This window comes from Rhinolophus sinicus, linkage group LG02, assembly GCF_036562045.2.
Source record: "Rhinolophus sinicus isolate RSC01 linkage group LG02, ASM3656204v1, whole genome shotgun sequence".
NCBI classification, from domain to species: domain Eukaryota; kingdom Metazoa; phylum Chordata; class Mammalia; order Chiroptera; family Rhinolophidae; genus Rhinolophus; species Rhinolophus sinicus.
In genome coordinates, this window is record NC_133752.1 from 109733272 (window position 1) to 109752205 (window position 18934).

General features: G+C 40.1%; 1 protein-coding gene across 18 annotated transcripts in view; it reads right to left on the reverse strand.

Moving 5' to 3' along the window:
* The window catches only part of BCL2L13 (BCL2 like 13), a 99812-nt gene continuing 80878 nt past the window's right edge, over positions 1-18934 (reverse strand). For 16 of the 18 annotated variants that reach the window (XM_019757285.2, XM_074325116.1, XM_019757283.2 and 13 more), the window contains one exon: positions 4177-6403. In XM_019757285.2, coding sequence (XP_019612844.2) covers positions 5597-6403 — 807 coding nt within the window. In that variant the 3' untranslated portion in view covers positions 4177-5596. Of the gene's footprint in view, positions 6404-18934 lie in introns of all 18 variants that reach the window. The other 2 variants (XM_074325127.1, XR_012493803.1) reach the window with 2 other exon arrangements.

The following is an 18934-nucleotide window of genomic DNA, read 5'->3' on the forward strand; positions in this document are numbered from 1 at the left end:
TTGTTATCTTCAAATCGCATTTTATTTACAACCTCCAAAGCACATTTCATAGATCTGGGTTTAGTCCCCTTCCCCTAATGAAAAGTAGATTGGCCAAATGCAGGGAACAGGAGGGGAAAAGAGGGGCCAGAATAACCCATAATAATAAATGGAGCAAATCAGAGCTGTAGTGAGGAGAGCAAATGGCATTTTATACAGAAAAAAGGAAATACATGTGGTTTAAGTGAAATGGTTATGTGAAATTATCAAAAATCATTTCATCCAGTAATTCTGAGGCGATGAGAGCATTAGAACCAGTAATAAGGTTAACTCAGTCAAGGAAATGAAGTAGGTAGAAAGAGGCACTTTTAATCTAAAGAAAAAAATGGGAAGACTGATAGCAAAAATACAGGTCTAAGAAAAAAAAATTCTGTCTTTTTTCAAGGACCAATCTAAAAATTATAGATTGTTACCAATATAACAATTATAGAAACCATCTACCAAGTTCTTCCAGACTGTTTAATAGGGAAGATTGTACTTCAACTTTTATTCCTTGGGGAAGGAGTCAACATACTAGTAAAACTTGTTCTAAATAGTACATTAATAAACCAGTTTCTTCTAGCGGTGCAAAGAACAGACAGAAGTGAGCAATATCGCTATAAAATTCCTCTTTAGGGGCAGTGAGAACAGGGCAAGAATCACCTTGAGCTGCAGCTATTTTTTAACTTATTAAAGGCCTTGCAGATATACCTGAGAACAGTGCCAGCCTGAGCTTACGATGGAGCAGCTGCCTGGCTAGGGCTCTTTAATGTAAACAGTTTACATGGGAAGACCCTGACGACAAACTTGGTAGAATTAGTCTTATATAAAGAAAAGGGGAGACAGGGCGTATTAATATAGTAATACCACAGTTTCCAACTCTCCATGTAGCACTGTGTATGAGGTAACCAAAATAGTTTCAAGAAATGAGTATTCTATATACAAGGCTACTGTTAACCTCATCCCGCAGTGTTCTGTGGACTAGAACGGAAGGTTTTTCACTGGACGCTGAGCAAGATGTGCCTCTGGCTGTGCCTGGTCAACCCTCCTGATTGAATTGTGACCAATTTCAGTGTTGAGGAGCCAAGCACTACCTACAGGTATCCCCTACTTCCCTCCACAACCCATGGCACAGGCCGGGGGGAAGGAACAAAAGGGAACAGACTAGGAAAAAGGGGAAGAGTGGAAAGAGTCATGGTGTTGTCTTCAGATCATTGGGTGGTGATTCCTGTCCGAGTGCCTATTGTTAATAGGAATATTTAACATATTAACTAAGAAAGCTAAGGAAAGATCTATGCCAGTGACACCTGCTAATTCTCTGTAAGGCATGTCTGTCAGTGTTTAAAGGGAACACATCTGGGATGATTAGAAACGGACCAGTGCTGGACATAACCTCAGGCTATGTCCCTGGCAGAACACGCTCAGCTCAGACCAGCCTATGTGGTACCTTTTGCACAAGTCAGAACAGGCTCCCTTCCAGGGCACACAGTATGACGAGCACAGGCTGCCCAGCTGTGTGCACAGAGCCTGCCAACACTGCTTTGCAAGGTCACAAAAATTGGTAAAACCTGGAAAAAGGGGGCCAGCCCGGTGGCTCAGGCGGTTAGAGCTCCATGCTCCTAACTCCGAAGGCTGCCGGCTGGATTCCCACATGGGCCAGTGGGCTCTCAACCACAAGGTTGCCAGTTCAATTCCTTGAGTCCCGCAAGGGAGGGTGGGCTAAGATTGAACATGGCACCTTGAGCTGAGCTGCGGCTGAGCTCCCAGATGGCTCAGTTGGTTGGACTGCGTCCTCTCAACCACAAGGTTGCCGGTTCGACTCCCGCAAGGGATGGTGGGCTGTGCCCCTGGGATGGTGGGCTGTGTCCCCTGCAACTAGTAACGGCAACTGGACCTGGAGCTGAGCTGCGCCCTCCACAACTAAGACTGAAAGGACAACAACTTGACTTCGAAAAAAAAGTCCTGGAAGTACACACTGTACCCCAATAAAGTTCTGTTCCCCTTCCCCAATAAAAATCTTAAAAAAAAAAATTGTTGCAACAACTAATTAAAAAAAAAAAAAAAACTGGAAAAAGCACTAGACTTGGAGTCAGAAAAATTCAAATCATTCCCTTGCCCCTCCCTCATGCTACTAGACTTTAGAAAAGTTACTATAAACTGATTCGGTTTCCTTAATCTGTAAAGTGGGAAGGGAATAAAAAGCATATGAATAGCTATTAGAACCGTGAAGGTGAAAAAAGGTGAGGGCACTAGATCAATGTCTGGCATATTGTAAATGCCAAAATACTTGCTAAAATTATAATTACCCGCACTTTTTTTTAGGAAAAGGATATTCTTATATGGAAAAAACATGCACCCTAAAAGTCAAACCCTTCTCACAGCTGAACCTCCTTAGTGACAAATGGGTGTTAACGGGTTACTGCCAACCGCACCTCTTGTTCCTTCAAAGAGGAAATTTTCGGGCATCAAGTGTGTTGCTGAGACTTTAAATGAAATAACGTTTGTGAGAGAATTGGTTCGGAGGCTAGAAGCTGTTTTTATAAAGTGATCAGATAGCCTACAGGTTCTCTTGGTGAAGTATCACCCCAAATTTTTTGAAAGATAAGCTCGTGTAAAACGACATAAAAAACTAAGAAAAGGGGGGGGGGAATCTTACCTATAATACCTTTTATTTCTATAAAACATCTCAAAATAATTTTAAAATCTAAGGGTATGACATTTGTCCACATGTCATACCTCTAGGGAAAAAGGCAAGGAGGATGCATTACTTTTATATTAAAGGGAATTAGCACAAAGGCTGAGGAAATTAATTTCCATAGAAAATTAATGGCAGCTATGGTTGGAAGTGGCTGCAATTGATGGGACACAGGCGAGATGAAGCAGCAAGGACGGCTGGGTGGTGAATGTGTGAACTAGATGATCAAGAGCTGTTTTTTTTCATCTAGAGAGCTTTCTAGAGGGCAGTGATGGACATGAATCCCTCTAAGGCACTCTGTAGATACTGGTTTCTCTGGGCCCAGAATTACCTTTTATTACAGAGAGGATAAATTAGCATTCTTTAATTCTGGTATTATTTTTCTAAAGAAACCTTCACTTTTTTTGCCAAGTGAACAGAAATCATTACAACTCAGTAGAGCAGGTAAAAATTCTAGAAGACTTAGCAACAAAACCTTTTCCTTGATAGTTAAAAGAATGAGGAAGGATAAACGATGATATTCCTAATTCTGCATTTGAGTTCCATAAACAAGTTGGATTTATTACCTTAGATTTAGATGTTATGTAAGTCAGGGGAGGGGGTGGGCTCAAGAAGGAAGGGCCTCCAACTACCAAACCCCATCAAAAAATGTGGGGAGTGAGAAATATTTTCTCTTAAACGTAAAAGCGAAAAATAGGGGCTGCTGTACGAAGCTGTCCTTATTAGGGATTTCCCTTCCACTGCCAGAGGCAGAGGAGCAGGACGGGAAGAAACAATGGGGACACTGACACATCCTGTCACTCACTCCTCGGGAACTAACCACGATGACATCTATTTACCATTATTCAGCAAAAGGCAACTGGCCAAATCATTTTGGGTTAATGTTCAACAGATGGGAAAATAAGGCAGCACATGGCAGCAGGTCTTATTCTTTTGTGGAGAACAGACCCAAATATCCTAAGCCCCAGATCTACCTTTGGCTGCTCAGAAACGAACCTGGTTTCTATTGGTGCTTAAATTTGTTCAGCCAGTGTGTCTGAGGATCCAGAGTTTAAAAGGGAACACTGAAAATTAAATATATTATTATAAAAGGGGGAAAAAATCAAGATAACGTACCAGTTGGCTCTTACCCTATGCAAACACAAAAGCAGTGATTAGAACACAGAGTAATCCAACACAAGTTCAGAGCCCAAGGAGGAAAACATTCCTTCCTACACTAACTCCAGTTCCTGCCTTGCCTCTCGCTATATTTATTAAACAACGGGCACCAAAACCCGGAAAAACATCACTCCCTAAATGGAACACTAAAACTCAGACATGAAGATACACTGCATGACAAAGCTAAACAGACACACAAACACATTTCAGAAATTTTCCTGACCAACTTTTAAATAGTATTGCTTCAGGGAGATTTAATTTTATAAAATAAGTTTTAAAAAGAAAGCACATTTAAAACATCAAGCTTTGGTGACCAGGATAGGTAAAGTAATTTTATTACAAATTTCGGGATCTAAAAAGTAATTTGTTACATTTACTAAGATAAATCTGAGATGACCTGTATCAAGCGCGGTGTCCACCGACCCTCAGGCATGAAAAGACACAGTCCCACTCTCCCTTTAGGGATGGAATCAGCCAGATGAAAGAAAATTATGCTGATTCTCAACTAGCACATACTAACTAGGATCATTTTGGTTTATCACTCTGGCATTTGGAATGTGAAGAGTTCATCGACGAAGCCTCTGTTTTTGAACTCTGAAAGCCAAACTAGAATCTTGAGGGTAATCAAGAAATTCAAGCTTCTCTGGTCATACTTTTTATTTCAATGATATTTGGGAGACTTTCTGTATTTGACAAGAGTTATTATTCAACCAGTCTGTAAGCCTAAGTATGAAAATCTGGTAAGGACTGCCTAGGTTGACCAGGCAGAACACTGAGGCCAGTACGGGGAAAACACACGGCCCAGGGTCGAGGCAGTGGCCGCTGTAAGTGCAGGAGAGCGGCCACACCTGGCAGGAGGGCTCCCAGGGCATCTCAGCCACCCTCCTGCTTCAATAGAGACAAAGCTCTCTAGCCAGTTACCTGCCATTGCACGTAGGCAGGGAGCCCTAGGTTTCTTATCTTCTATTTATTTTTGTAAAGATGACTAAAGGCAGCATCTTTACAAGGTGGGGCTGTCAGAAGCACAGGGCCCTGACAGGTACAGAACGAGCACTCGCCCGGGAGCTGGGGAGGGACCTGCGGGTGAAGAGCAGTGAGGTACCCGAGAGCTGAGGCGTGAGGGGAGAGCACGTCACACTACGGGACCAAAACGGGGAGGAAAAGAGCCAAAGGAGTGGCTGCTAAACAGCATGTTCATCAGGAGAGATGAAATTACAAGGGCAGGACCCAGACAGTAGCTGAGGAGCCCACAGCTGAGCCTTCCTGCCTGGGAATTTCTATCCCAGCTTCTCCTAAGGTAAGCCTCTCCCTCCAAAGCTGTGGCTGTCAAGGAAGGAACAATTTTATCCCAGGGGACATTTGGCAATGTCAGGAGACAGTTCTGGTTGTCACGACTGGGAGGGGTGCTAAAGGTATTTAGTGGGTAGAGGCCAGGATGCACAGGACAGCTCCTACAATCAGGACTTCTCAAGACGTCGCTGCTGCCACAGCCGAGTAACCCTGCACTAGCTCCTGGATGCAGCATGAGCCAAGGCCCTGGGAACTTACAGTCAGACAAAGGTGAACACACTCCACCTCCAGCCCTAGTACGTGGAGCAATCCACTGCCTGTTGGACAGAAATCCCCAATTATCCAAGTGTTCCACAAACGTCCAATCAGCTGCTGGCGGTTCAAATTCAGTCAATGCAACCTTATATCCTGTGTCTTCTTTCTCTTCTGAAAAATCTATTTCTTTCTCAGAGCCAATGTTACCCCAACTGCCACTGCCAGAATGGCGACAGCGGCAGCCCCTCCAAACAACAGTATAGACTTGCCCTCAGACAGTGGGGCGGCCTTTGCTTCTCCAGCAGGGGGGGGGCCCTCTGTAAGGCTCTCTTTCCTTACGTTCAGCTCCTCTTCACTCAGCAGTGTTTTCGTGGGTTTCAGCGCATGGGTCACCTCCTCCTCTAATTCAACAGGTTCGATCGTTGCTGCTTTCACCTCTTCTTCATCCAGTTCTACAAACAAAGATGTAGCTGGGCTGACTTTCTCAACTGCCATCATTTCTGTGCCAGGTCCCCTCATCTCCAGCAAGGCCATGGCAGTGGTGTGTGCAAGCAAGGGAGCTGGGGCTGCAGGGAACGCCTCCCGCAGCTCCCCGGCGGGCGAGGCTGCAGATGCCACAGCGGCCTCCTCCATGCCCTCGGCTACCTCTTCTCTGTCCACATGCACAATGTCAGAATTAGAAGAGTTGTTCTCGCTCTTCTCTCCAGCCCCATTGCTGTCTAAGCTTTTGACTTCTTCAGGATCCACTGCGATCTGCTGCCAAGACTCAGGACCGAGGGACACCGGCAGGCTTTCTGTGTGCCAGCTCTGGCTGGCTGACAGGGAAACAGGTAAGCTCTCTGACTGCCAAGAAGTGGTCACAGTCGGAGACTCTGGAGGACTGACTTGTCCAGAGTTATCGCTGGGCAGGATATAAATGTCGTTGCTGTCTTCTGCAATGATTCCAGGGTATTCTTCCTCTTCGGGCTCAAGATTAAAGACAGTGCCCTAGAAGAGGAGAAGGAGAATTCATACAAAGAATGATAAATGTATTTAACATAAATGTAAATACAGAAGAAAAATTATTTCCTAAATTGAAGTTCCAGGAATAAATATATTGTTTAAACCTACATACTTTCTGGATTGAATGCATTTACTTGTAGATCAATGTAGAGGAATAATTTTTAACAAGATGGTCCTCTGACCAGTTTCCTTGAAGCTAAAAAAATAAATATGTTAATTTATATTCAATTCAATTTAATGCAAAACAGCAGGGAAAACAAAGGCAAGAACCTTGCTCTCAAGGAACTTATGACTTGCTAGGGTACAGAAATAATGCTACCCCATAGTCCAAGCACCACTGAGAGCTCAGGTGGGGACCTGATGTCCCTTGGTGGAGGCTGGAGAGGGCAGGGAGATGACTGACGGCACCTGCAATGACATCAGAAGAACGGGGATGGTTTCGGGTGAAAGCCATATGGAAGACACGGTAGCAACAACAGCAGGGAAACACGAAAAGGGGACTAGGCAGTGACCCAGGTTAGTTAGTGCACATGACGAATAGAAAGTTCAGTCAGCGCAGGACCGGGAAGGAACTTGATCCAGAGCTAAGAAATAGGAGCTTTATTCAGTAGGAAATGGTTAGTCAACAGTGTTTGAGCTACAAAATGACAATCAGAGTTCCTCTTTAAAATGACTATGACAGAGAGGCAGAATGGAGGACCAGAAATGTGGCACTCTTACTTCTCTCTTTAGCAAGAGTCTACACAAAAGTAACACAAAGCAATACTGTTGATCTTCATTTTCACGTGTAACAGTTAAGTTGAATGAACCCAGGTCTGTGTTAGGCGCCAGAGTTATAAGAAAGAATGAGACCTAATTTTTGTTCCAAAAAAGTTAATTGTCTACATGTGAAGCCTGGAATATGAATAACTAATTTCAACATGACACAGGAAGCTTTAAGACAGGTGAATGCACAGGGTGCTAGGGGAAGTTACAACATGATCAGAAAGACAGGAAGAGAACCGATGGCGTGTAATGTCAGATCTATAGAAAGGTTTACAAAGAGTCTGGATGATACTCATAAACACTACAGAGAGTTTGAATAGAATATGTAAAGCAAATTAATTCCTACTTTGTTTTGTGATTATGGCTGCTATTTATATTAAGTAGACTGATTTTATTCTTAAATCAAGACCAAAACCTTTCTGTGCATACTAAGGGTCTAATACAAATCAGTAGTCCCTCTAACCACTCCACAAATCACATGAGCCAAAAATGACATGCTCATAGTGACAGCATTCTAACTGCCCCACATTCTACCTCAACCTCTGCTTCAGTCTCCTTAAGAGGTCCCGGCAGGCATCAGAGATAGCCCAGGAATGAATTTGAGCGGAGAGGCAAATCAATACAGTAATGAAAGTGCAATATTTATAGTAAAAAGGAACTGGTTTGAATCCCAGCTCCACCAGGTACCAGCTGTGTGATTTTGAACGCCTTGCTTAACCTTTTAAACTTCAAACTCTTCACAAATGGGGATGACTGACTTAATAAGATTGTTAACAAAAACTAGATGTGGTATTTGTCCTTGTCTAACTTATTTCACTTAGCATAATACCCTCCTAGGTCCATCCATATTGTCACAATGATAAGATTCATTCTTTTTTATGGCTGAGTAATATTCCACTTCTTTATCCAATTATCTGTTGATGGGAACTTAAGTGCTTCCATATTGGGCTATTGTGAATAGTGCTGCAGGGAACATAGGGATGCATATGTCTTTTCGAATTAGTGTTTTGGACTTCTTTGGATAAATACCTAGAAGTGGAAATGCTGGGTCATAAGATAGTTGTATTTTTAATTTTTTGAGGAACCTTCATACTGTTTTTCCATCGTGGCTGCCCCACTTTGCAATCCCACCAACAGTGCACGAGGTTTCCCTTTCCTCCACATCTTCACCAATACGTGTGGTTGTTGATTTATTGATGACAGCCATTCTGACAAGTGTAAGGTGATAACTCATCGTGATTTTAATTTGCATTTCTTTGATAATTAGAGATGTGGAGCATCTTTTCACATTCATTGGCCATCTTTGGAGAAATGTCTATTCAGGTTCTCTGCCCATGTTTTAATAGGATTTTTTTTGTTTTTGGTGTTACGTTGTATGAGTTATTTATAAATTTTGGATATTAACTCCTTATCAGATGTATCCTTGGAGAATAACTTCTCCCATTTAGTGGACTGTCTTTTCATTTTGTGAATGGTTTCCTTTGTTGTGCAAAACACCTTTTTAATTTGATGCAGTCCCATTTATTTTTTTTCTTTGGTTACCCTTGCCCAAGCAGATAGATCAACAAAAATATCACTAAGAGCACTGTCAGAGAGTTTACTGCCTGTGTTTTCTTCTAGGAGTTTTATGGTTTCAGGTCTTACATTTAAGACTTTACTTCACTTTGAGTTTATTTCTGGATATGGCGTAAGAAGTCCAGTTTCAGTTTTTGCATATATCTGTCCAGTTTTCCCAACACCATTTATTGAATAGACCATCTTTAACCCCTTGTATATTCTTGCTTCCCTTGTCATGGCTTAATTGCCCATATAAATGTGAGTTTATTTCTGGGCTCTCTATTCTGTTCCATTGATTTGTGTGTCTGTTTTTATGCCAGTACCATGCTGTTTTGCTTATGATAGCCTTGTAATATATAGTTTTATATCAAGTAGTGTGATATTTCCAACTTTGTTTTTCTTTCTCAAGATTGCTTTGGCTATTAGTGGTCATTGTGGTTCCATATAAATTTCAGGATTATTTTTTTTAGTTCTGTGAAAAATGCCATTGGTGTTTTGATAGGGATTGCATTGAATCTGTAGATTGCTGTGGGTAGTATGGACATTTTCACGATGTTATTTCTTCCTATCTATGAGCATGGTATATACTTCCATTTATTTGTATCTTTTCCAATTTCTTTTTAAGTGTCATAATTTTCTTATAAAGGTACAGGTCTTTTACCTCCTTGGTTAAATTTATTCCTAGGTATTTTATTTTATTTTTTTGGTTCAATTGTAAACAGGATTGTTTTCTTAATGTCTTTCTGGTAGTTCATTATTGGTGTATAAAAATGCAACTGATTTCTGAATATTAATTTTGTATTCTGCTACTTTACTGAATTCATTCATCAGTTCTAGCAGTTTTTTGATGGAATCTTTAGGGTTCTCTCTCCATATAGTAGCATATCACCTGCAAATAATGACAGTTGAACTTCTTCCTTTACGATTTGGATGCCTTTTATTTCTTCTTGTCTGATTGCTGTGGCTAGGGCTTTCAATACTATATTGAATAAAAGTTGTAAAAGTGGACACCCTTGTCTTGTTTCTGATCTTAAGGAATACGTTTTTAGCTCTTCACCATTGAGTACAATATTAGCTGTCTGTTTGTGATATATGGCCTTTATTATGTTGATGTATGTTCCCCCATCCTCACTTTGCTTAGTTGTGTTTTTTTTTAATCATAAATGGATGCTAGATTCTGTCAAATGCTTTTCTGCATCTACTGATACGATCATACGATTTTTATCCTTCATTTTGTTTATCTGGTATACTATGTTAATTGATTTGCAGACGATAAACCAACCTTGTATCCAAGAAATAAACCCATTTGACCATGGTGTATGATCTTTTTAATGTATTGCTCAATTTGGTTTGTTAATATTTTGTTGTGGGTGCTTGCATCTATGTTCATCAGCAATGTTGGCCTATGATTTTCTTTTTGTGTGTGGTGTTTTTGGTTTTGGAATAAGGATAACGCTGGCCTCATAAAATGAGCTTGGAGTCTTATCTCTTCTTGAACTTTCTGGAATAGTTTGAGGATGACAGGTGTTAATTCTTCTTTGAATGTTTGGTAAAATTCACTTGTGAAGCCACCTGGTCCAGGACTTTTGTTTGCTGGGAGATTTTGATTAATGATTAAATGTTTTTAGTAGTTATCACTCTGTTCAGATTTTCTATTTCATCTTGACTCAATCTTGGAAGACTGTTTCTAGGAAACGATCCATTTCTTCTAGATTGTCTAATCTGTTGGCATATAATTATTCATAGTATTTTCTTATAATTCTTTGTATTTATCATTGACTAGTAGCATGTTACTTAGCCTCCATGTGTTTGTGTGTTTTTAATTTCTTCTAGTAATTGATTTCTAGTTTCATAGCACTGTGGTCAGAGAAGGTGCTTGATATGACTTCAGTTTTCTTACATTTATGGAGACTTGTTTTGTGAACTAACATGTGATCTGTCTTGGAAAATGCTCCATGTGCACTTGAAAAGAAAGTATATTTTGCTGCTTTGGGGTGAAATGCTCTAAAAATATCAATTAAATCTATCTGGTTTAATTTGTCATTTAAGGCTGCTGTTCCTTGTTGATTTTTTTATCTGTATGATCTATCCACTGTTGTCAACAAGGTGTTAACATCCCCTACCATTACTGTGCTACTGTTGATCTTTCCCTTTATGTTCTTCAATATGTGCATTATGAATGTAAGTGCTCCTATGTTGGGTGCATAAATGTTAACAAGTGTTATAATCTCTTGTTGGATTGATCCCTTTATCATTATGTAGTGTCTTTTGTCTCTTGTTCTATCCTATGTTTTAAAGTCTGTTTTATCTGATATAAGTATTACTGCCCCGGCTTTTTTTTTTCTCATTTCCATTTGCATGAAGTATCTTTTTCCATCCCTTTACTGAAAAGTCTGTGTGTGTCTTTTGATCTGAAATGGGTTGCTTTTAGGCAGCATATCTCTGGGTCTTGTTTTCTTGTCCATTCAGCCACCCTATGTCTTTTGATTGGAGAATTTAATCCATTTTATATTTAAAGTGATTATTGATAGAGGTCTGACAATTAAGTTTGCAAACTCATCCTAGAAAAAGTGCTACATACCTCATTGCTGAATATCACTATGGTCATCTTTGAAATACTCCCCTGGGGAAGCTATGCATCGACACCAGTGCCTAGTACACCCTTCAAAGCAATTTTGGAACTCTTTTTTCTGGAATGGCTATCAGAGCTGTCATCATATTACCCTGATGTCCTGAATGTCATAAAAATGTCTTCCTTTCAATATTTCCTTTACCTTTGGGTAAAGAAAGAAGTCATTGGGGGCCAGACCAGGTCAGTAGGGAGGGTGTTCCAATACAGTTATTTGTTTACTGCCTAAAAACTCCCTTTGCTTTTGTTCATCGGTGAGCTCCTTCCAGACCATTTTTGCACACACCTTTCTCATGCCAAGATTTTCAGTTGAGATTTTCCTATTTCTCTATAGATGTTTACTTGGTCAGCCAAGGAATTTGACACACAATTCGACGAATTTTTGCAATGTTTTCATCAGTTCTGCTCGTTACGGGCTGCCCTGACCTCTCTTTATCAGTGACATGTTCTGTCCTCTCAGAAAAACATTTAATCCATTTGTACACTGCTATTTTCTTAATGGCATTATCCCCATAAACATGGACTAACATGTTCCTGATGTCACTTCCACTCTTACCAATTTAACAAGAAATTCAAGCTCAGAGACATTCGCTGCTCTAATTCAAGCTCATTCTCGTGATGGCAAACAAAAACACAACAATAATGGATGCCACTCAGCAAGATACTGCCACACGTTGACACGAACACAGCGGTCAGACACTGATATACCAAAGTTATGAAACCTTACCGAGAGCTCTTTGTACAGTACTGTCAATGTAAGCACAGTGACAAGTTCGCAAACTTAATTGTCAGGCCTTTGGATGTAATCATTGTCTCTATTATCACATTTATGTTTTTTTCTTCTTATTACAGAAGTCCCTTTAACATCGTTTAATACTGGTTTGGTGGTGATGAATTTCTTTAGCTTTTTCTTGTCTAGAAAGCTCTTTATGTCTCCTTCAATTCTAAATGACAACCTTGCTGGGTAGAGTAATTTCGGTTGTAAGTTTTGCTTTTCATCACTTTGAATATTTCATGCCAATCCCTTCTGGCCTGCAAAGTTTCTGTTGAGAAATCAGTTCAGTCTTATGGGAGGTCCCTTGTAGGTAACTAACTGCCGTTCTTTTGCTGCTTTTAAGATTTCCTCTGTCTTTAACTTTTGGCATTTAAATTATGATGTGTCTTGGTGTGGGCCTGTTTGGATTCATTTTGTTTGGGACTCTCTGTACTTCCTGGATTTCTGTGCCTATTTCCTTTGACAGGTTAGGGAAGTTTTCAGTCATTATTTCACAGATAAGTATTAAATCTCTTGCTGTCTCTCTTCTCTTTCTGGTACCTGTATGATGCCAATGTTGTTATGCTTGATGTTGTCCCAGACGTCCCTTAATCTATCCTCACTTTTAAAAATTCTTTTTTCTATTCTGATTGGGTGTTTTCTGCCACCTTGTCTGCCAAATTGATGATTCAATCCTCTGCTTCATCATTTCAGTTATTGTATTCTTCATTTCTGATAGATTCTTTTTTTGGTTTCTACATTCTTTTTTATATTTACTCACTTTGTGTTGAAGTTCTCATTGAGTTGCTCTTTTCTTCCCCTAAGTTTGTTGAGCATCCTTATAACCAATGTTTAGAATGCTGTATCTCATAGATTGTTCGCTTCCATTTTGTTTAGTCCTTTTTCTGGAGTTTTGTCCTGTTCTTTCATTTGGGACGTTTCTGTCTCATTTGGCTGCCTCCCTGCATTTATTTCTATATTAGGTAGATCTGTTATGTCTCTCAGTCTTGACAGAGTGTGGCTTTATGTAATAGCTGCCTTGTGGGGTGCAGTGGCATCGTCTCCCTGGTCATCTGAACTGAGTGCTCCAGGGGTGTCCCTTGTGTGGACTGTGTGCACCACCCTGTTCTAGTTGAGCCTTCATTGCTGTGTGCTCATCAGTGGGTGGGGCTGACCCTCAGGCTGACTGGATGTGAGAACTGGCCATGACCACAGTGGGGGCTGAACCCACAGGTAAGATTCACTCCAGTGTGGATGTGGTGTCTGCCAAGACAACCCTTTGGTTGTGTCGTTTGTGTAGCTAATTGGGTGTTGCTATGTTGTGGTCTGAGGTGATCCACTGAGTGTGTTGGTTCTGGGGCCTTTTAAGAGGGGCTCTGGTGCAGGCCAATGTCAGCTGCCGCCTGGTCAGGCCCAGGGCCACATGGTAGGAGATACAAAGTTATCCGCAGTTGGCAACTGCCTGTACTGACCCTGGGTGAATGTGGGAGAGGCCACACTGCAACCCGAGGCTGGCTGCCACCTGCGCCAGGCCTGGGACCAATCAGTAAAAGGCACAGCCACTGAAATAGCCAAAGGCAGTGTGTTAGTTGAGTGGGGCAGGGTCTCAGGAAGTCACCAATGTGAGGCAAGGAGTGTTCACTGGGTTAATGAGATTCAGATTTGGTATCTGCCTTTCACTACAGGTTACGCCGGGGAGGAGGGCTCAATACAGTGAGCCCTCCTTTATGGTCATTCTTGCCCTAAAGCCATACAATTCAGTATCTCCGCATCTGGTTCTGGCACTTTTCAAGTTGCTGTCCCTTTGCTGGAGCTCAGAGTGAGTGCCTGTGAATGAGTCTGTGCATAGGTCCTTTAAGAGGACACCTGGGTTTCCAGCAATCCTCCATCTCACCTGGGGCAATCTCTGTTGAGTTGGGTGGGGTCTCAGGGAGTACCCAGTGTGGGGTGAGTGATGTTTATCCAGTTACTGCAGGTTCAGATTTGGCACCTACTTGACCCTGCAGGCTGCATGGAGAAGGGCTCAATACAGGGACAATGGTGGCCCTTGCCCTACAGCCACACAGTTCAGTTTCTCCCTGTATGTCTCTGGAGCCTTTTGAGCTGCTGTCCCTTCACTGGAGTTCAGGGTGAGTGCCTGTGAGTGAATGAATGAGTCTGAGCACAGGTCCTTTAGGAGGATGCTTCGGTTTTCAGCAGCCGTCTGTCTCACCCAGATGGGATGGAATCGCTGCTGATCTTCAGTTAGCTGTTGTGGGGACTACTCTTCCCAGCACTGGATCCCTTGGTTTGGGAGCCTAGTGTGTGACGGAGACCCTCTGCTCCTCAGTGGGGATCTCTGCAGCTGAGATATCCCTCCCAATTCTCAACCACCACACATGGGTATGGGACCAGCCCAGTTCGTGTCTCCATCTGTGCTCCGGCCTCTTCTTTATATCCTTATTTTCAGGAGTTCTGTTCAGCGAGTCCTCAGGTGGTTCTCTAGGTTGATTTTCTAAAATTTAGTTACAATATTGATGTGGTCATGGGAGGCAAGCACAGCATTTACCTGTGCCATCTTGACCAGAGACTCTTTCATCTCTTCTAAACAGAGATATCACAAAACTGAAAAGTAAAATCTCTCTTTAGAAATTACAATGCTATACATCAAAGCAATGTAGGATTATTTCTATGGGAATGGATTATAAGAAAAGTGTATTACATAAGTTTTTTACAATGATCATGACTTAGTAAAAAAATCTATTTCCATTTTTTAAAAAAGAATGTCAATATAAATGGGGCTCTGCTACCTCCTAAGAACTTGGGATTAGTGGATATTCACATTCAACAATCTCTACACGAGCTGTCAAATAATATGAGTCAGGTGAAGAGAATCTTCTGAATTTCTTTTGCACATGTCTCTGAAACAAAGGGCAGGGCATATGGATATACCATTAGAAAATAGTGTTTTTTTATTTTTATTTTTTAAGTATTGAGATTTACATTCATAAAAATCACATAATGTTAACATTTACCATTTTTAGATGTACAATTCAGTAGGGTTTTTTTTTTAGTATATTCACAATGTTGTGCAAATATCACCACTATCTAATTCCTGAACATTTCCATCATCTCAAAAAGAAACCCCCTTAATAGTCACTCCCAAGTCTCCCCTCCTCATTCCCCTGGCAACCACTAATCTACTTTCTGTCTCTAAATTTCCTGTTCTTGGAAGTTCATATAAATGGACTCATACGATATATGGCCTTTTGTGAGTGGCTTCTTTCACTTAGCATAATGTTTTCAACGTTTGTCCGTATTGTAGCATGCATCAGTACTTCATTTCTTTTTATGGCTTCATGATATATCTTTGTATGGATGAACCACATTTTGTTTATTAATTCATCAGTTGTTTTGCAAGCTTCTTGTTGCCACCTTTTGGTGACTGTGAATAGTGCTATGAAATCCATGTATAAGTTTTTGTGTGAACATCTATTTTCAGTTCTTTTGAGTATATACCTCAAAGTGGAATTGCTGGACCATATGATAATTCTGTTTAATTTATTGAGGAACTGCCAAACTATTTTCCAAACCAACTGCACCATTTTATATTCCTCTCAGCAATGTATGAGGGTTCCGTATTTCTCCACATCCTCCTCAACACTTGCTATTGTCTGTTTGTTTGTTTGTTTTTATTATAGCCATCCTAGGGGATATGAAGTAGTATCTCATTATAGTTTTGATTTGCATTTCCTTAATGACTAATAATGTTGAACATCTTTTCACGTGCCTCCTGGCCATTTGTATATCTTTAGAATTATGTCTATCCAAATCTTTTGACCATTTTTAATTGGGTTGTCTTTTTATTTTTGAATTATTAAGAGTTTTATCTATTCTTGAACAAGACTGCTACATAGTTGGATATTTAAAAAACCAATTGTTTGGGGGAGAGGGTGCCTGTAATTAGGTTGCGCCTAAAGAAAACATAGGGGTAAAGTACCAAAGTAACTAGTGACCTATGCTAATTTTTTTTAAAAAACAGATACCTGCCATTAGTGCCATTCCAATATAAATTACTTTCCCCAGCTTCAAACCCCGTATGAGGAAAAGAGACCTTCAGAGCTCTAATCTTATGGGGTTCCATTTCTTTTAAACTCTCAATATATTTTCATCAGTATAATGGTAATGTAAAACCACTCAACAGTTGTGAGACTATCATCAGTAAAGAATAATAGCAAAGAGTCCCTTCACAACTAAATGCAGCATATAAAGACTATATACCCATCAATAACAGAGGTCATTAATTACAGAGAGCCAGAAGATAATGCTTGTCCAATTGAAGAATATAAACTACAAATACCACTGCTACATCATTTCTCTTACCTCATATTAATCATTTTTCATTTTAGCCAGCATCTATCTCAACATTTTCCTCTCCCTCTATTTAGTCATTAAGTACTAAATATATCAAAATATATTTTCAAATATATCAAAATACATCAAAATATTTATTCTTAAATATATCTAACTATAGTTTTCCCCTTCTCTCAGAATTTTCTGCTATTACTCTAATATAAGCAATCACTATTTTTAATGCAAAAGAATCCTAACTCCTTGACTCTGCAATCCATTTTGGAGATGAAAAGCACCACTTCCCCAGTCAACTAAGCCAAAAATCTGGGAGTCATACCGGACTTCTCCTACTCCTGAAGTATTTGCTTCTTACTGCTGGGAACTGTGCTTTTTAGGTGTTAGTAATAAAATAGTATCACCTCTGCCCTCAAAGAGTTTAAAATACAGTTTAAAACCTAGTGAAGGAGACAAACACAGGGTACTCTAGGGACATGAAGGAGGGAAACTTATTTGGGGATTCATGGAAGGCCTATTAAAATAGAACAACAGAACTGGATCTTAAAGAGTAAGAACCAATAGACCAAAGTGATGAGAAAGATGTTCCAGGCAGCAGAAAAGTATAAATAAAGCACGATGCCAAAAACGTCATAGTATATGCAGGCAACTGTAAGCTCTTCAGTATTCCAAAGCATAAGAGGAGGAGTGAAAAGACGATGCTCAACAAACGCTTGATTGACAGAAAAATGTTCCCATCTTTGGACATAAAAGAAGCTCTGAACACTAGCTATTTTGATTTTCTCAGGCACATATAGGTATAGCTTTTTTTTCATCTCTATATTTCTATACATAGGTATAGACTATACCTCAATGTCTATTGTTCAATGTCTCAGTGCTGGTGCTGAAGAGAGAATTCAAACCTCCCTCTTCTGACTCAAGTCACCCCCATTCTTTCCACCCAGAATGCTCTCCTCCTCAATTCTGCCTTTTGAATCCTTCTCATTACCTCTAAACTCTTAAATGACTTAATCTGTTCTCTTTGACACAAAGCATATAGTAAATAGTGTGTATCTTATATCCCCTACTAAGTTCATAGAGATTAAGAACATGCTTTTGTAACATCTTTGCTTTTATAGTGGTTTCTTTTCTTAACCCCATTCCTCCCCTGTGCCTTATAGGAGTCTATACATACTACATTAATAGCATTATATTAATTATATGTTATATATAATTATATTAATAGAAGAATTAACATTAGTTTGGGGAACTTAGACAAGGTGGTCCAGTTCTTGAATATGGGGTCATTTCCACTGAGGAATAGCAGACATTTCTCTTTCTGCATGAATGCTGCGTTGGAAATACTAATCCATAAAGATGGAACATTTTTTATGTGCAATATAACATGTAACATAACCTGCTGTTCTAGACCTGCAAGTCTCTCTCAAGAGGAAATATATCTGTTTACCAATTTTTTCTACTATACACAGAGAGCCACTCATGGAGGTCAGAGCAGGACTGAGTAGGTTCAGGACTGCTTTTTCCATTACCAAAGCTCAGTTTAGGACACATTCCAAATGGCTCAAACACAGAAGACTCAAAACATAATAAATCAAGCCTTGCTATTCTGAGCAACGGCTCCTTCAAACTACCTAAGCAGGATCCTAAAACATCCAACTAATTCCTTGCTGCTTTCCAATATAAGTCCTTTGCTTTTTTCAAGACGTAACTACAGAGGGTGCCAAAAAATATATATACATTTTAAGAAAGGAAAAACTGTATTAATTGTAATACTCAATATATACCCATAATAAAAGATGAATACAAGTCACATTTGACTTCTGCAATTACAAGAGATGCTCAAAGTGGTTCCCATCAGCGTCCAGACACTTCCGATTACGGCGAACTATTGCTTGAGCAACGTTGACCCAAGTGTACACTTGTATACATTTTTTTGGCACCCCTTCAAGGAGCTGTTCCTCATTAAACCCTTCTTGACAACTATCATTTCCTTTCTGGGTATTCTACAATACCCACTAAAAAATTGTACTTCACTGTGGCTTTCTTGACATGTACTTTGAATAATTAAACAATTGACTCCTTTATGTTTAGGGTTGTGTTTAATAAGTATATAATCAGCAATCTAGTCAAGTTTTAAAAATTTAAGATTATAATCTGTGTTTGAAGGAGTCTGCAACCTAGTTGGGGAGATTAGATTGGGAGCAGTCCTCAATCTTTGATGTCTAATTAGAGACAACTGTGAAACTTTCAAGACTCCCTTTGCTAAAGTTACAACCCATAATTAGAATCTCTGAAGGTGGGACCCAGGTGTTATATCTTGTGAAAGGAAAATGAGTACAACTCTGCTATAATCAACTGCATTCCTCTGTATCCTATCCAAAGCCCAAACATACTTTAACACAATGATCAGGCAGAAGTAAGGTGAATGAGACCTTTCTGTGATAGCAAGGCTATTCTGAGCTTT